Source organism: Convolutriloba macropyga, chromosome 10, assembly GCF_964194025.1.
Source record: "Convolutriloba macropyga chromosome 10, txConMacr16.3, whole genome shotgun sequence".
Taxonomy (NCBI): domain Eukaryota; kingdom Metazoa; phylum Xenacoelomorpha; order Acoela; family Convolutidae; genus Convolutriloba; species Convolutriloba macropyga.
The window spans coordinates 42,844,176-42,861,749 of record NC_134477.1 but is presented as its reverse complement, the minus strand read 5'-3'; the positions used below and the strand labels follow the sequence as shown (position 1 = coordinate 42,861,749).

At 41.2% G+C, this 17,574-nt stretch overlaps 1 protein-coding gene across 1 annotated transcript in view; it reads left to right on the top strand.

The window, feature by feature from the left end:
* LOC142348032 (uncharacterized) overlaps positions 1-11,258 on the top strand; it is a 33,913-nt gene extending 22,655 nt beyond the window's left edge. The window contains exons 6-7 of the mRNA XM_075399199.1: positions 1,433-8,374; positions 8,748-11,258. Coding sequence (XP_075255314.1) covers positions 1,433-8,374; positions 8,748-11,085 — 9,280 coding nt within the window. The 3' untranslated portion in view covers positions 11,086-11,258. The remainder of the gene's footprint in view (positions 1-1,432; positions 8,375-8,747) is intronic.
* The last annotated feature ends 6,316 nt before the right edge of the window (positions 11,259-17,574 follow it).

Sequence of the window (17,574 nt, the reverse complement as noted above, 5' to 3'; positions counted from 1 at the left end):
TAGAAATGTTTTCAGATGGATCAATTAAAAGTTTTATCAAATCAATCCAATGTCACTAAAATTTTTTTTCAACTGTTAATAAAAAATGTTTTTCAATGGCAGTAATGGCGATAAAAAGTTTTTCCTTCGTCAAACCCAGTGAATCCATTTTTCAAGATTCATTTTTGATTTCAGAGTTTTTATTGGTAGGCGCGTAATTTATTCAAAATTTCGATTAAAAAAACTAAGATAAGAAACTAAGAATTTGCTGCAAAACAGAACTGGATATTGAATAGAATCTAATGCCGTCGTTTTGGTTCTTGCCGTGTTAGTTTAAGAAAAAAAATACCCTTTATCACTTTCCACGTGGAAATGATGCCCTTTTTATAGCACGTTACAGTGTAAAATTATAGCACGTGCTCCCGGGAAAATGTATAATCTATACGCCGCCAAATAAATGTTCGTCGGCATTCTCCTGGAACTATTTTATTTAAAAGAAAGAGTCAATGTAGGTTAGGACAAAAAAAGTTCAATTTAAATTGCCAGGTTTCTTTTTTGCAAATATATAAAAGTATTTAACTGTATTCAAAATTTAAATGGAAAACCTTTCGTTGCATCCCAAAATTGTGTCAAATTGTCGGAATGAAATCGTTGAGTATAAACAGTTCGCTAGCAACGTGCATTCACAATGCTCTTAAAAAATTTTAAAAAAATTGAAAAAAAAAATTGACAAAAATATAACTAAATAATTTAAACTGATAAATCCTCCGGGTGTTTTGTTCGCCTGACTGAAAGTACCACATTATACACAACAAGTTTTCCCAAATTATTTCAATGCATATTTTAAAATTAGAATAAAAACAGGTATTGTACTGTAACAGGTATTGCAAAGGTTATTTCTGTAAATAATACTGCTGTTGCAATTAGTAACCTTCAAAAGCACTGTAGTTTGTCATATTTATTGAAGTCATCAAATACTTCACTGATTCCGCATCAATTAAATGACGCAACCGTTATTTACAATTAAGAGCTGGTTCAAAAATTACAGCCTTGATAAATTTATATGTTTATAGAGTTTTTTAAAATAAAGTTTTCTTTAAAAAATACCATCGCCTTTTAGGTTAATGAATTGTAGCAGTTTGAGCTAAATAATTGTTTTTCATCACCTTCAAATTTTTCAGTTCACCGCAACTTTAACAATAATTCATCACTTCAACCTGAATGCCTTGTAAAACCGCCCTCCGTATTTCAATCCGTGATCTTTTAAACACATGGTGCTATCAAATTTAAAAATAACAATAATATAAATAAATGCTTCCCTAAACTTAGCGAAATTTTAAGAGAAGGATTAAAATTTACGGGAGAACAAATAACAGTACAGTAAGCAAAAATGTGAACACTTTTACACTTTCGTTTGAGCAAATCTCACTGTGACCTCGACCTGGGTTGTTAGGTTGCAAACATACCCAACGGGAGCGGCGGATGAACCCGTTACAGCTCCAGTACCAACAACTGAGGAGCCAACAACTACTACTTCTAGTACCTCGAGTGAGGAAACGGAACCAACTACTTCTGCTGAGGAAACCACAAGCACAACAAGTGAAGCAGACACAACAACCACGTCAGCCGATGAAACAACAACTACATCAGCCGAAGAGACAACAACTACGTCAGCCGAAGAGACAACAACTACATCATCCGAAAAGACAACAACTACATCAGCCGAAGAGACAACAACTACATCAGCTGAAGAGACAACAACTACATCAGCCGAAGAGACAACAACTACATCAGCTGAAGCGACAACAACTACATCAGCTGAAGAGACAACAACTACATCAGCCGAAGAGACAACAACTACACCAGCTGAAGAGACAACAACTACATCAGCCAAAGATACAACAACTACATCAGCCGAAGAGACAACAACTACATCAGCTGAAGAGACAACAACTACATCAGCCGAAGAGACAACAACTACATCAGCCGATGAGACAACAACTACATCAGCTGAAGAGACAACAACTACATCAGCCGAAGAGACAACAACTACATCAGCCGAAGAGACAACAACTACATCAGCTGAAGAGACAACAACTACCTCAGCCGAAGAGACAACAACTACATCAGCTGAAGAGACAACAACTACATCAGCCGATGAGAAAACAACTACATCAGCCGAAGAGACAACAACTACATCAGCTGAAGAGACAACAACTACATCATCCGAAGAAACAACAACTACATCAGCCGAAGAGACAACAACTACATCAGCCGAAGAGACAACAACTACATCAGCCGAAGAGACAACAACTACATCAGCTGAAGAGAAAACAACTACATCATCCGAAGAGACAACAACTACATCAGCTGAAGAGACAACAACTACATCAGCTGAAGAGACAACAACTACATCAGCCGAAGAGACAACAACTACACCAGCTGAAGAGACAACAACTACATCAGCCGAAGATACAACAACTACATCAGCCGAAGAGACAACAACTACATCAGCTGAAGAGACAACAACTACATCAGCCAAAGAGACAACAACTGCGTCAGCTGAAGAAACAACAACTAAATCAGCCGAAGAGACAACAACTACATCGGCCGAAGAGACAACAACTACATCAGCTGAAGAGACAACAACTACATCAACCGAAGAGACAACAACTACATCATCCCAAGAAACAACAACTACATCAGCCAAAGAGACAACAACTACACCAGCTGAAGAGACAACAACTACTTCAGCCGAAGATACAACAACTACATCAGCCGAAGAGACAACAACTACATCAGCTGAAGAGACAACAACTACATCAGCCGAAGAGACAACAACTACGTCAGCTGAAGAAACAACAACTAAATCAGCCGAAGAGACAACAACTACATCGGCCGAAGAGACAACAACTAAATCAGCTGAAGAGACAACAACTACATCAACCGAAGAGACAACAACTACATCATCCCAAGAAACAACAACTACATCAGCCAAAGAGACAACAACTACATCAGCCGAAGAGACAACAACTACATCAGCCGAAGAGACAACAACTACGTCAGCCGAAGAGACAACAACTACATCAGCCGAAGAGACAACAACTACATCAGCTGAAGAGACAACAACTACATCAGCCGAAGAGACAACAACTACATCAGCCGAAGAGACAACAACTACATCAGCCGAAGAGACAACAACTACGTCAGCTGAAGAGACAACAACTACATCAGCCGAAGAGGCAACAACTACATCAGCCGAAGAGACAACAACTACATCAACCAAAGAGGCAACAACTACATCATCCCAAGAAACAACAACTACATCAGCCGAGGAGACAACAACTACATCACCCGAAGAGACAACAACTACATCAGCTCAAGAGACAACAACTACATCAGCCGAAGAGACAACAACTACATCAGCCAAAGAGACAACAGCTACATCAGCCGAAGAGACAACAACTACATCAGCTGAAGAGACAACAACTACATCAGCCGAAGAGACAACAACTACATCAGCCGAAGAGACAACAACTACATCAGCCGAAGAGACAACGACTACATCAGCCGAAGACTCAACGACTACATCAGCCGATGGGACAACAACTACATCAGCTGAGGAAACAACAACTACATCAGCCGAAGAGACAACATCTGGATCAGCCGAAGAATCAACGACTACATCAGCCGAAGAGTCAACGACTTCATCAGCTCAAGAGACAACAACTACATCAGCCGAAGATACAACAACTACATCAGCTGAGGACACAACAACTAAATCAGCCGAAGAGTCAACGACTACATCAGCTGAAGAGTCAACGACTACATCAGCCAAAGAGACAACAACTACATCAGCCGAAGAGACAACAACTACATCAGCGGAACAGACTTCAACTACATCAGCCAAAGAGACAACAACCACATCAACCGAAGAGACAACAACTACATCAGCTGAAGCGACAACAACTACATCAGCCAAAGAGTCAACGACTACATCAGCCGAAGAGACAACAACGACATCAACCGAAGAGCCAACGACTACATCAGCGGAAGAGACAACAACTACAACTGCCGAAGAGACCACAACTACATCAGCCGAAGAGACAACAACTACATCAGCTGAGGACACAACAACTACGTCAGCGGAACAGACCTCAACTACATCAGCCGAAGAGACAACAACCACATCAGCCGAAGAGACAACAACTACATCAGCTGAAGCGACAACAACTACATCAGCCAAGGAATCAACGACTACATCAGCCGAAGAGACAACAACGACATCAACCGAAGAGACAACAACTACATCAGCTGAAGCGACAACAACTACATCAGCCAAGGAATCAACGACTACATCAGCCGAAGAGACAACAACGACATCAACCGAAGAGTCAACAACTACAACAGCCTCAGAGGCAAAAACTACATCATCCGAAAAGACAACAACTACATCAGCTGAGGACACAACAACCACGTCGTATGAAGCAACAACAACGTCACCGGGAGAAGAAACAACAAGAAGATCAACAAAGGAGCAACCGTCGAGTACACCAACCGAAGAGACAACGACGTATTCGTCTGAGGAAAGTACTAATTTACCAGAGGACACCACTGGTTCCGCTTCAGTGCAATCCACTTCAGCACCTGAAATAACAACCAGTGCAGCTGGGGAGACCACAACAACTGTATCATTTGCGGAGACAACAACTACAGAGGCACTGGAGACCAGTACATCTATTATAGAAGCAACTACATTAGCCATGGAGGTAACATCATCTGAAGAGTCAACCACCTCAGAAGTTGATACAACGACATTACTTGATGAGACAATTACATCAATTGAAAGGACTACGACATCAGCTAACGGGATAACAACATCAGCTGCAGAGATATCGGCATCAACCCAGGAAGCAAACTCTGCTGAAGAGAGCGCATCAGCAGCTCAGGAAGCAACTACATCATCATCAGCCGAGGAGACAACAACTTCAATTGAGGAGACATCAACTTCAGCCGAGGAGGCAACAACTTCGGCTGAGGAGACAACAACTTCAGCCGAGGATACAACAACTTCAGTCGACGAGACAACATCATCAGCCAAGGAGACAGCAACTTCGGCAGAGGAGACAACAACTTCAGCAAAGGAGACAACAATTTCAGCCGAGGAGACAACAACTTCAGCCGAGGAGATAACAACTTCAGCCGAAGAGGCAACAATTTCAGCCGAAGAGACAACAAATTCAGCCGAGGAGACAACAACATCAAATGAGGAGACAACAACTTCGGCCGAGGAGACAACAACTTCAGCCGAGGAGACAACAACTTCAGCCGAGGAGACAACAACTTCAGCCGAGGAGACAACAACTTCAGACGAGGAGACAACAACTTCAGCTGAGGAGACAACAACTTCAGCCGAGGAGACAACATCATCAGCCGAGGAGACAACAACTTCAGCAGAGGAGACAACAACTTCAACCGAGGAGACAACAACTTCATCCGAGGAGACAACATCTTCAGCCGAGGAGACAACAACTTCAACTGAGGAGACAACAACTTTAGCAGAGGAGACAACAACTTCAGCCAAGGAGACAACAACTTCAACTGAGCAGACAACAACTTTAGCTGAGGAGACAACAACTTCAGCCAAGGAGACAACAACTTCAGCCGAAGAGACAACAACTTCAGCCGAGGAGACAACAACTTTAGCCGAGGAGACAACAACTTCAGCCGAGGAGACAACAACTTCAGCCGAGGAGACAACAATTTCCGCTGAGGAGACAACAACTTCAGCCGAGGAGACAACATCATCAGCCGAGGAGACAACAACTTCAGCAGGGGAGACAACAACTCCAGCAGAGGAGACAACAACTTCCACTGAGGAGACAACAACTTCAGCAGAGGAGACAACAACTTTAGCCGAGAAGACAACAACTTCATTTGTAGAGACAACAACTTCAGCCGAGGAGAAAACAACTTCAGCCGAGGAGACAACAACTTCAGCCGAGGAGACAATATCATCAGCCGAGGAGACAACAACTTCAGCCGAGGAGACAACAACTTCTGCAGAGGAGACAACAACTCCAGCAGAGGAGACAACAACTTCCACTGAGGAGACAACAACTTCAGCAGAGGAGACAACAACTTCAGCCGAGGCAACAACAATTTCAGCCGAGGAGACAACAACTTCAGCCGAGGAGACAACAAATTCTGCAGAGGAGACAACAACTCCAGCAGAGAAGACAACAACTTCCACTGAGGAGACAACAACTTCAGCAGAGGAGACAACAGCTTCAGCCGAGGAGACAACAACTTCAGCTGTAGAGACAACAACTTCAGCCGAAGAGACAACAACTTCAGCCGAGGAGACAACAATTTCAGCCGAGGAGACAACAACTTCAGCCGAGGAGACAACAACTTCTGCAGAGGAGACAACAACTCCAGCAGAGGAGACAACAACTTCCACTGAGGAGACAACAACTTCAGCAGAGGAGACAACAACTTCAGCCGAGGAGACAACAACTTCAGCTGTAGAGACAACAACTTCAGCCGAGGAGACAACAACTTCAGCCGAGGAGACAACAACTTCAGCCGAGGAGACAACAACTTCAGCCGAGGAGACAACAACTTCAGCAGAGGAGACAACTATTTCAGCCGAGGAGACAACAACTTCAGCCGAGGAGACAACAACTTCAGCAGAGGAGACAACAACTTCAGCCGAGGAGACAACTACTTCAACAGAGGAGACAACAACCTCGGCCAAGGAGACAACAACTTCAGCCGAAGAGACAACAACTTCAGCCGAGGAGACAACAACTTCAGCCGAGGAGACAACAACTTCAACCGAGGAGACAACAACTTCAGCCGAGGAGACAACAACTTCAGCAGAGGAGACAACAACTTCAGCCGAGGAGACAACAACTTCAACAGAGGAGACAACAACCTCGGCCAAGGAGACAACAACTTCAGCCGAAGAGACAACAACTTCAGCCGAGGAGACAACAACTTCAGCCGAGGAGACAACAACTTCAGCCGAGGAAACAACAATTACAGCCGAGGAGATAACAACTTCAGCCGAGGACACAACAACTTCAGCCGAGGAAACAACAAATTCAGCCGAGGAGACAACAACTTCAGCCAAAGAGACAACAACTTCAGCCGAAGAGACAACAACTTCAGCCGAGGAGACAACAACTTCAGCCGAGGAGACAACATCATCAGCCGAGGAAACAACAACTTCAGCCGAGGCGACAACAACTTCAGTCGAGGAGACAACAATTTCAGCTGAGGAGACAACAACTTCAGTCGAGAGGACAACAACTTCAGCTGAGGATACAACAAATTCAGCCGAGGAGACATCAACTTCAGCCGAGAAGACAACAACGTCAGCCGAGGAGACAACAACTTCAGCCGAGGAGACAACAACTTCAGACGAGGAGACAACAACTTCAGCCCAGGAGACAGCAACTACATCAGCTGGTGAAACAATAACCTCTTCAGCCGAAGAGACAACAACTACATCAGCCGAAGCGTCAACAACTCTATCAGCCGGTGAAACAACAACTACATCAGCCGAACAGACAATAACATCAGCCGAGGAAACAACAACATATGTCGTGGAAAAAACATCAGCCGAGGAAACATTAACTGTAGCCGAGGAAACAAAAGCTTCAGCCGAGGAGACAACAGCTACATCAGACGATGACTCAACAACTACATCAGCCGAAGACTCAACAACTACATCAGCAGAAGAGACAACAACAACAGCTGCAGTAGAAGAGATACCTCCATCATCACAGGAAGAAACAACATCGGCTGAAGAGACACTAACATCGCCTGATGAATCAACAACATCTGTTGAAAATCAGACAAATTTAGCTGAAGAGACAACAACTCCAGCAGTAGAGACATCATCTGCACAGGAATCAACAATATCATCTGAAGAGACAACAACGTCAGGAGGGGGCACAACAACGACATCATCTGAAGAGACAACTACCTCATCCGAGGATACACTTACTTCAGCCGACGAGACAACTACCTCAGCTGAGGTGAGGTCAGTTTCTTCAAATTTAGAGACAACATCTGTCCCAGCTGATGACGCTGAATCTAAAGCACCTGAAGGTACACCGACTACGATTAATCCACCCGAATTGTCGACTGGAAAGGAAGTACCCGAGGAAAGGAAGCACGCTTTTGCAACCACCCTTGTTAACAATGTATCTCATGGTAATTTGAAACCAGCAGAATCCAGAGAAACGACAGGAACCCATTACAACCCTCTTTACTACACACTCAAACCTCCTAATGTACCTAAGGCTGCAGCTGGGTTATCTAGTGTTTTATCTTATATTTTCTTTCGCCGTGCCTTGGGAAAGTATTGGCCCTTCAAGAATCAGTTAGTCCTGTTTGACCCGGGTCGAGGTCTTGTGAGAAATAATTTTTAAATTACTAAATTCTTACAAAAAAGATGTAAAAACAAGCATCATGTAAGGATGTTAACAAGGAAAATAGTCGTTTTTCATTGCAAAAGCACTCTTCCAAACAATTTTAAGAAGTTTGTGATTTAAAAATTTCTAAGAACTCTGATTTGAAGCTTTTGATTTTAAAATTACTTTGACACAAAACATATTTTTAAGCGATCATGAAGAATTATTTTTTCCAAAAGTGGCTTAATAAGTTGTTCACTTGGTTTTGTTTCGTTTTATGTGCACCTGTTGCTTAATGAAAACACGATAAATGCGAATAACCTCGACCCGGGTTTGGAACAGAGCCGAAAGACGCGATGAGCAGTCGAACCAAGTCAAGGCTCCAATGGAACAACTTCGGGAAGCCATTGTTCGTGCTATTTCAAATCAGCAGAACGTTGCCGATGAGAAAATGAATACAGAAAATGTCGTTGAAGGAAATGCTGCCGGTTCCGCCAGTAAAAATGCCAATGAAAACGTCAACGAGCACGCTAGTGAAAACGTCAACGAGCACGCTAGTGAAAACGTCAACGAACACGCTAGTGAAAACGTCAACGAACACGCTAGTGAAAACGTCAACGAACACGCCAGTGAAAACGTCAACCAACACGCCAGCGAAAACGTCAACGAAAGGGCCAGCGACAGCGTTAACGAAAAGGCCAGCGAACAGTCCAAGGAAAACGCTAATGTTTTAGAAACCTCAGAGCCTGCGGTGCGCCAGGAACCAAGTGTGCCAAAACTTCAAGATACTTCAGGCCTGGAAGATTTTGTAAAAGCAGAACTAGAGCGTGGTACTTCAGCTGAACACATTGATACTCAGGAAAGATCCGAACCTGAAGCGGAACCTGCGGCACCTTTGGTCAAAAAGAGCCTCGACCATCATGTTAAGAAAGAAGCGCACGAGGATGAAGTTCGCCGGAACACAGTTGCGCTTGACACGCCAGCAGTTCTTCCTGATTTCTTGAATAGGGAGAACGAAATGAACGGGCACTTGGCATCGTCAGTGCGAGTAGATGAACCCGCAAGATTTGCCGATGTTGAGAGGAGTGCACCTTCAGGTGACCATCAGAAACGAAATGACATCGAATCAAATCCAGCATCGTCGGGAGGTCCAGTAGAACGCGACTCAGCGTCTGCGGGTAGTACTAGCAACGGTGGCGCAGGTCTTGACTTCAGTTCTGTAGCAGCTGCAGCTAAACGTACCGCAGACGAGGCCGCCAGAACTTTGGAAAAAATTGGATCCAGAGACGGAGAAGATGCACCGATAAAACGAAACAGCGTGCCTCAAACACCTCTGATTCCTCGAATTGCCCAAGTTCATTTGTTTGGTCCAATGAGCCACGATGCATCAATTTCAAAACGGGGCGGATCCACAACATCTACTGAGAGTACAGCATCTAGCACTACAGAGGACGCGCCAGTCACTGACCGAGACTTGGGACCTCAAATTGAACCCAGAGAGCGTGAAGTTCCAGACACAACACCATCGTCAGAAACCTCTGCTGAAAGTCGAACAGCAGAAACGAAGGATGAAAATGAGAAACGTGAGACACTACAAGCAGCTGAAATTGATGATGAAACTTCCAATTCAGAGACATTCGAAAGGTCTGTGGAAGACGACATCGTGGAACTCGAAGCCGAAGCGGAAACTGATCAAAGATCTGCTCAGAACGACATTTCAGTTGAGGAATCCGATGAAGAGGCCTTAGAGAGATCCGATCAAATTGATGTTTCAGATGTTGATTCCGAGCCAGAAGCTTCTGAAAGATCAATTCAGGCGGACGAGATTTCTGAGTTGCAATCAGAAGCAGAACCGGAATCATCCGAAAGATCGCTTCAAGGGAAAGATTCTGATCTCGATGAAACTGCTGAGGCAGATACGTCTGTTAGGTCTGTCGAGGACATTCCAGAGCCCGAATCACGTAATCTAGAATCTTCCAAAATTATGGCAAGTAATAACAGTCCAAACAATTTACTATCTGACAATAAGCTAAATGCAGAGAAGATTTCAGCATCGCAAGTACAGAGCTTAGCCATGCCTCTGGTCAAGAGAGTAGGAGAACTGATGAAAAAGGTCGAAAATACATCACCCAATTTAAATATGCACGATGCTTTGAAAAGGGGTACCAGTACTTTACCAAACCCATCCGAAGTGGCCAAAAAATCTGAAGTAACAATCCCAACAGAAAAAATTCCGAATTCAAAGGCCGAGAATGATATTCAAAGAGAGTTGGATTCGAAATACAACGACAATAATGAGGCGATAGAACGATTTACATCCGACAATATTGGAAGAGTAAAAGAAAATAACAAATTTGATATTTATTCGGATAATTTGAAAAGATTGTCGAACAAATTGAGTGATTTCTCAAAGCGAGCAACGGAGTTAGATAAATCGTCCAAATCGAAACCAAACGAGCGCGATGCGAGCGATAACAGTACTGAAGAACGTTCTAAAGAATTGTCGGCATCCGAAAAACGAAGGAAAGAACGCGATATTGACAACAAGTTGTTGAAGAATTTGCTCAAAAAACAGAGTAACAATTTATTTTTGCGACAAATTGGACCTAACAAACGACAAACAATTCTGCCTCGAGTGTTACTAAACAGTAGAAAATACAACAGCGATCAATTTTCATGACATCACAAATTTTGGAAAAAAAACTATTGAGAAATACTATTAGTCTTCAGAAAATGATACTAGTATAAGATACTTATCAGACATCGAATGTAATTAATTTGATTTAGAGAATTGTGGTGCTGGGTGTTGGGGGTAATTCGTTAATAAAGCTGCTAACTATAGTTTCTGCCGAATAGCGTTTTTCCGAAAAACAACAATTGTTTTCATCAAAATGATCACTTTTTCAACGTTTGCACAGTGACTTTTCCTGCGCGATCAGCTTTGATCAGATTTTAATCATATCATGTGCGGAAATCTGGTCAAATCTTTTCCTAAGCGAGCCAATGTTTCATCACCGTACCATTTTCCAAGACTCATCCTCCGCTCAACCTTTTTTCTGACCATTAAAATTAACAATTTTCGGATTTCTGATGGTGATATGATCTTCGTGATGCCAATGTTTAGAGTTTTGTGCGCATATGCTTGTTCCAGACCATAGCATTTAATTCGTACTCTAGATTGCACAACGTCACAATGTGCAACGTAAGTGCTATGATTAGCGGCTATGTTTTGGATAAATTCAGCCGGGAAGAGACATGAAGGATATTACCACTCAAAAATGGCCGCATGAACGTTCAGTTTGCTTCAAAAAAGTTCCAAAATATCTTTGATTTTTCATCGATGCGATTTCTGTCACAGAATTGGCTTGAACAAAAGTTCTTTAATATAATAATAATAATAATAATAATAATAATAATAATAATAATAATAATAATAATAATAATAATAATAATAATAATAATAATAATAATAATAATAATAATAATAATAATAATAATAATAATAATAATAATAATAATAATAATAATAATAATAATAATAATAATAATAATAATAATAATAATAATAATAATAATAATAATAATAATAATAATAATAATAATAATAATAATAGTGATGATAATAATAATAATAATAATAATAATAATAATAATAATAATAATAATAATAATAATAATAATAATAATAATAATAATAATAATAATAATAATAATAATAATAATAATAATAATAATAATAATAATAATAATAATAATAATAATGATAAGAATAATAATAATAATAATAATAATAATAATAATAATGATAATAATATTAATAATAATAATAATAATAATAATAATAATAATAATAATGATAATAATATTAATAATAATAATAATAATAATAATAATAATAATGATAATAATAATAATAATAATAATAATAATAATAATGATAATAATAATAATAATAATAATAAAAATAATAAAAATGAATTTTTCCAAATACATATCAAGTAATTTACTTAATGATTACACAATTAATTTACAATCAAGAAGTTATATGTATTTGGGGAGAACATCAAATATGTCAATGGAACTGTCAGAGTGATGTCTCCTCAGGACAATTTTTACAATATCAGCCGAACAAAATAAAATTAGTAAAAAGTCTATCACGTGCAAATATTTATTTGCTTGTGATAGACTTTTTACTAATTTCATTTTGTTCGACTGATGTTCGTCTAAATTCATTTTGTTCGACCTTTGTACCAATAACAGATACTCTCATTGTGAAAAATTTGCCATCTTCCATCTTAACAAAACGCCATATTTACAGAATTTGACGCCAAAATATTTGATAAATTATTGTATTAAGTGCGCTGGATCAATGGATCGAAAAAAACAATTGGTCGAAAGCAGAAATTGGGATAACAGTCGAAACAGAACAGGTCCAGCCAGCCGCTAAGGCATAGCCGCATAGCCAAAAAAGCTATTCTCAAATCAGCTATCAAATAACGCTTTCAACCAATGAGAATAAAGAGCAATTTTCAATCTATTGTCCCAGTTCTTTTTATCTACTATTCGGTCAACTACATAAAACACCTGGAGTAATTATTACGGATGAAAAAGTCATGTGGTGTGGTGATTATTATTTATTTGTTCGGATTATAATTTAGTACGTTTCTAAGTATTTAATAACAAAACTCAACAAATAGTGGTTCAGACTTACCTATATTGTGTTCCCTCACTTGAGTTCTTTTAAAAACAGCGTAATTAAACTCTTCTAGGTCAATAGATCGAAAGACAATAGATTGAAAGCAAAATTGTGACAATATATCAGAAATAAAACTCTTCAAGTTGAGTATTGGCTAATCAGATTTAAGCACTCATTTATTATACAGCTTATAACATCCTCTGTTTAGATGTTTTGTTCGGTTGGTTACGATAGATTCATATCAAGTCCCACGGGCCGCTAAGGCATAATATCCATGCCTCGCCAGGCATGGCCAGAAGCGGTAATTTCATGCCAGCTCACAAATAACGTCTAATTTCAGCCAATGAGAATAGAGTTTATTTTTCGATCTTTTCTCCCAATTTTTTGTTTTCAAGGTATTGTCCTTTCGATCTATCGTTCGGTCACCTAAATAAAATGCTGAATTACTTCTAGGTTTAAAGTTGAATTAATCTTATCATATAGAGCCAATTAATTGCATAATTATGACCGAGGTCATTGTGTATGCGAACCCGGGTCGAATGTCCTCCCTAAAATCCTCCCTTTTTGTAAGATTGGGGGGATAATTTGTCTCTGGGGGGTAAACTGATGTAAGAGTGTGGGGATATTTTGTTTTGAGAGGGTAAACTGATGTAAGAGTTGGGCTGCAATGGGAGGACTCTTCAGGAACTACCCCCTGACTAAAATTGCAACGTAATAGTGGGCTGCAATGGGAGGACATTTGAGGAATTACAAACCCTAATTAAAATTGCCATGAAAGAGTGGGCTGCAATGGGAGGACTTTTGAGGAATTACCACCTCAGACTAAAATTGCCATGAAAGAGTGGGCTGCAATTGGAGCACTTTTGAGGAATTAAACCCCCTGACTAAAATTAACATTTAGGAGTGGGCTGCAATGGGTTGCAATGGGGGATTTTTGAGGAATTACCCCCTGACTAAAATTGCCATGTAAGAGTGGGTTGATTGGGCTGCAATGGGAGGACGTTTGAGGAATTACACCCCTGACTAAAATTGCCATGGAAGAGTGGTCTGCACTGGGAGGACTTTTGAGGAATAACCTCCCCTGGGTAAAATGGTGTAAGAGTGAGGGGGTTATTTTTTCATAGGGGTAAAATGATGTAAGAGTTGGGCTGCCGAGAGGAGTAAAATGGTGTAAGAGTGAGGATGTAATTTGTTCAGAGGGGTAAAATGATGTAAGAGTTGGGCTGCCAAGGTGGGTAAAATAGTGTAAGAGTGAGGGGTAATTTGTTCAGAGGGAGTAAAGTGAGGTAAGAGTTGAGCTGCCAAGGGGGTAAATCGATGTAAGAGTGAGGGAGTAATTTATTCAGAGGGAGTAAAATGAGGTAAGAGTTGAGCTGCCAAGGGGGTAAGTTGATGTAAAAGTGAGGGAGTTATATATTCAGAGGGGGTAAAATGAGATTTGGGCTGCCAAGAGAGATAAAATGGTGTAAGAGTGAGGGGTAGTTTGTTCAGAGGGAGTAAAATGAGGTAAGAGTTGAGCTGTTGAGCTGCCAAGGGGGTAAATTGATGTAAGGATGAAGGGATAAATTATTCAAATTGAGTAAAATGAGGTAAGAGTTGAGCTGCCAAGAGGGTAGAGTGATGCAAGAGTGAGGGGTAATTTATCCAGAGGGGGTAAATAAGGTAATATTTGGGCTGCCAAGGGAGGTAAAATGGTGTAAGAGTGAGAGGTTAATTGTTTTAAGGGGGTAAAATGAGGTAAGAGTTGGGCTTCCAAGGGGGGTAAATTGACGTAAAAGTGAGGGGGTAATTTGTTCATAGGGGGTATAATAAGGTTAGAGTGGGGCTGCTAAGTGGGGTAAAATATTGTAAATGTGAGGGGTAAATTGTTCAGAGGCGGTGAAATGATGTAAGAGTTGGGTTGCCAAGGGGCGTAAAGTGGTGTAAGAGTGAGGGAGTATTTCGTTCAGAGGGGGTAAATTGATTTAAGTGTTGTCTGCCAAGTAGATAAAATGGTGTAAGAGTGAGGGGGTAATTTGGTCAGAGGGGTAAAATGATATATGAGTTGGGCTGCCAAGGGGGACAAAATGATGTAAGAGTGAGGTGGTAATTTGTTCAGAGGGGGTAAAATGAAGTAAGATTTGGGCTGCCAAGGGGCGTAAAGTGGTGTAAGAGTGAGGGAGTATTTCGTTCAGAGGGGGTAAATTGATTTAAGTGTTGTCTGCCAAGTGGATAAAATGGTGTAAGAGTGAGGGGGTAATTTGTTCAGAGGGGTAAAATGATATATGAGTTGGGCTGCCAAGGGGGACAAAATGATCTAAGAGTGAGGGAGTATTTCGTTCAGAGGGGGTAAATTGATTTAAGTGTTGTCTGCCAAGTGGATAAAATGGTGTAAGAGTGAGGGGGTAATTTGTTCAGAGGGGTAAAATGATATATGAGTTGGGCTGCCAAGGGGGACAAAATGATGTAAGAGTGAGGGGGTAATTTGTTCAGAGGGGGTAAAATGAAGTAAGATTTGGGCTGCCAAGGGAGTAAAACGGTGTAAAAGTGAGGGGTAATTTGTTCAGAGGGGGTAAAAAGAGGTAAGAGTTGAGCTGCCAAGTTGGTAAATTGACGTAAATGTGAGGGGGTAATTTGTTCATAGGGGGTATAATAAGGTTAGAGTGGGGCTGCTAAGTGGGGTAAAATATTGTAAATGTGAGGGGTTAATTGTTCAGAGGCGGTGAAATGATGTAAGAGTTGGGCTGCCAAGGGGCGTAAAGTGGTGTAAGAGTGAGGGAGCAATTTGTTCAGAGAGGGTAAAATGAAGTAAGAGTTGGGCTGCCAAGGGAGTAACACGGTTTAAAAATGAGGGGTAATTTGTTCAGAGGGGTTAAAAAGAGGTAAGAGTTGAGCTAACAAGGGGGTAAATTGACGTAAAAGTGAGGGGTTTTTTTTCAGAGGGGATAAAATGAGGTTAGAGTAGGGCTGCCAAGGGGGGGGGGGTAGAACGGTGTAAGAGTGAGGGGGTTATTTTTTCATAGGGGTGAAATGAGGTAAGAATTGGGCTGCCAATGGGGGTAAAATGGTGTAAGATTGAGGGGGTAATTTGTTCAGAAGGGGTAAAATGAGGTAATATTTGGGCTGCCAAGGGATGTAAAATGGTGTAAGAGTGAGGGGGTAATTTGTTCAGAGGGGGTAAAATGAGGTAATATTTGGGCTGCCAAGGGAGGTAAAATGGTGTAAGAGTGAGGGGGTAATTTGTTCATAGTGGGTAAAAATGGTTAGAGTGGGGCTGCCAAGTGGAGTAAATTGTTGCAAAAGTGAGGGTAATTTGTTCAGAGGGGGTAAAAAGAGGTAAGATTTGAGCTGCCAATGGGGGTAAAATAGTGTAAAAATGAGGAGGTAATTTGTTCAGGGGGAGTAAAATAATGTAAGAGTTGGGCTTCCAAGGGGATAAAATGGTGTAGGAGTGAGGGGGTAATTTGTTCAGAGGGCGTAAAATGAAGTAAGAGTTAGGCTGCCAAGGGAGTAAAACGGTGTAAAAGTGAGGGGTAATGTGTTCAGAGGGGGTAAAAAGAGGTAAGAGTTGAGCTGCCAAGGGGGTAAATTGACGTGAAAGTGAGGGGGTAATTTGTTCATAGGGGGTAAAATAAGGTTAGAGTGGGGCTGCCTAGTGGGGTAAATTGTTGTAAAAGTGAGGGGTAAATTGTTCAGAGGCGGTGAAATGATGTAAGTGTTGGGCTGCCAAGGGGCGTAATGTGGTGTAAGAGTGAGGGAGCAAATTTTTCAGAGGGGGTAAAATGAAGTAAGAGTTGGGCTAAAGGGAGTAAAACGGTGTAAAAGTGAGGGGTAATTTGTTCAGAGGGGGTAAAAAGAGGTAAGAGTTGAGCTACCAAGGGGGTAAATTGACGTAAAAGTGAGGGGGTTTTTTCAGAGGGGGTAAAATGAGGTTAGAGTTGGGCTGCCAAGGGGGGGGGGGGACGGTGTAAGAGTGAGGGGGTAATTTTTTCATAGGGGGTAAAAAGAGGTAAGATTTGGGCTGCCGAGAGAGGTAAATCGGTGTAAGAGTGAGGGGTTATTTGTCCATAGGGGGTAAAATGAGGTAAGAGTTGGGCTTACAAGGGGGTTAAAATGTTCTAAGAGTGAGGGGTAAATTTGTTCATAGTGGGTAAGAAAAGGTTAGAGTGGGGCCGCCAAGTGGAGTAAAATATTGCAAAAGTGAGGGGTGAATTGTTCAGAGGTGGTAGGTGGTAAAAAGAGGTAAGATTTGAGCTGCCATTGGGGTTAAAATGGTGTAAAAATGAGGAGGTAATTTGTTCAGGGGGAGTAAAATGATGTGAAAGTTGAGCTGCCAAGGGGGGTAAAACGGTGTTAGAGCGAGGGGTTGATTTGTTCAGAGGGGGTAAAATGATGTAAGATTTGGGCTGCCATAGGGGTAAAATGGTGAAAAAATGAGGGGGTAATTTGTTCAGAGGGGGTAAAATGAAGTAAGAGTTGGGCTGCCAAGGGAGT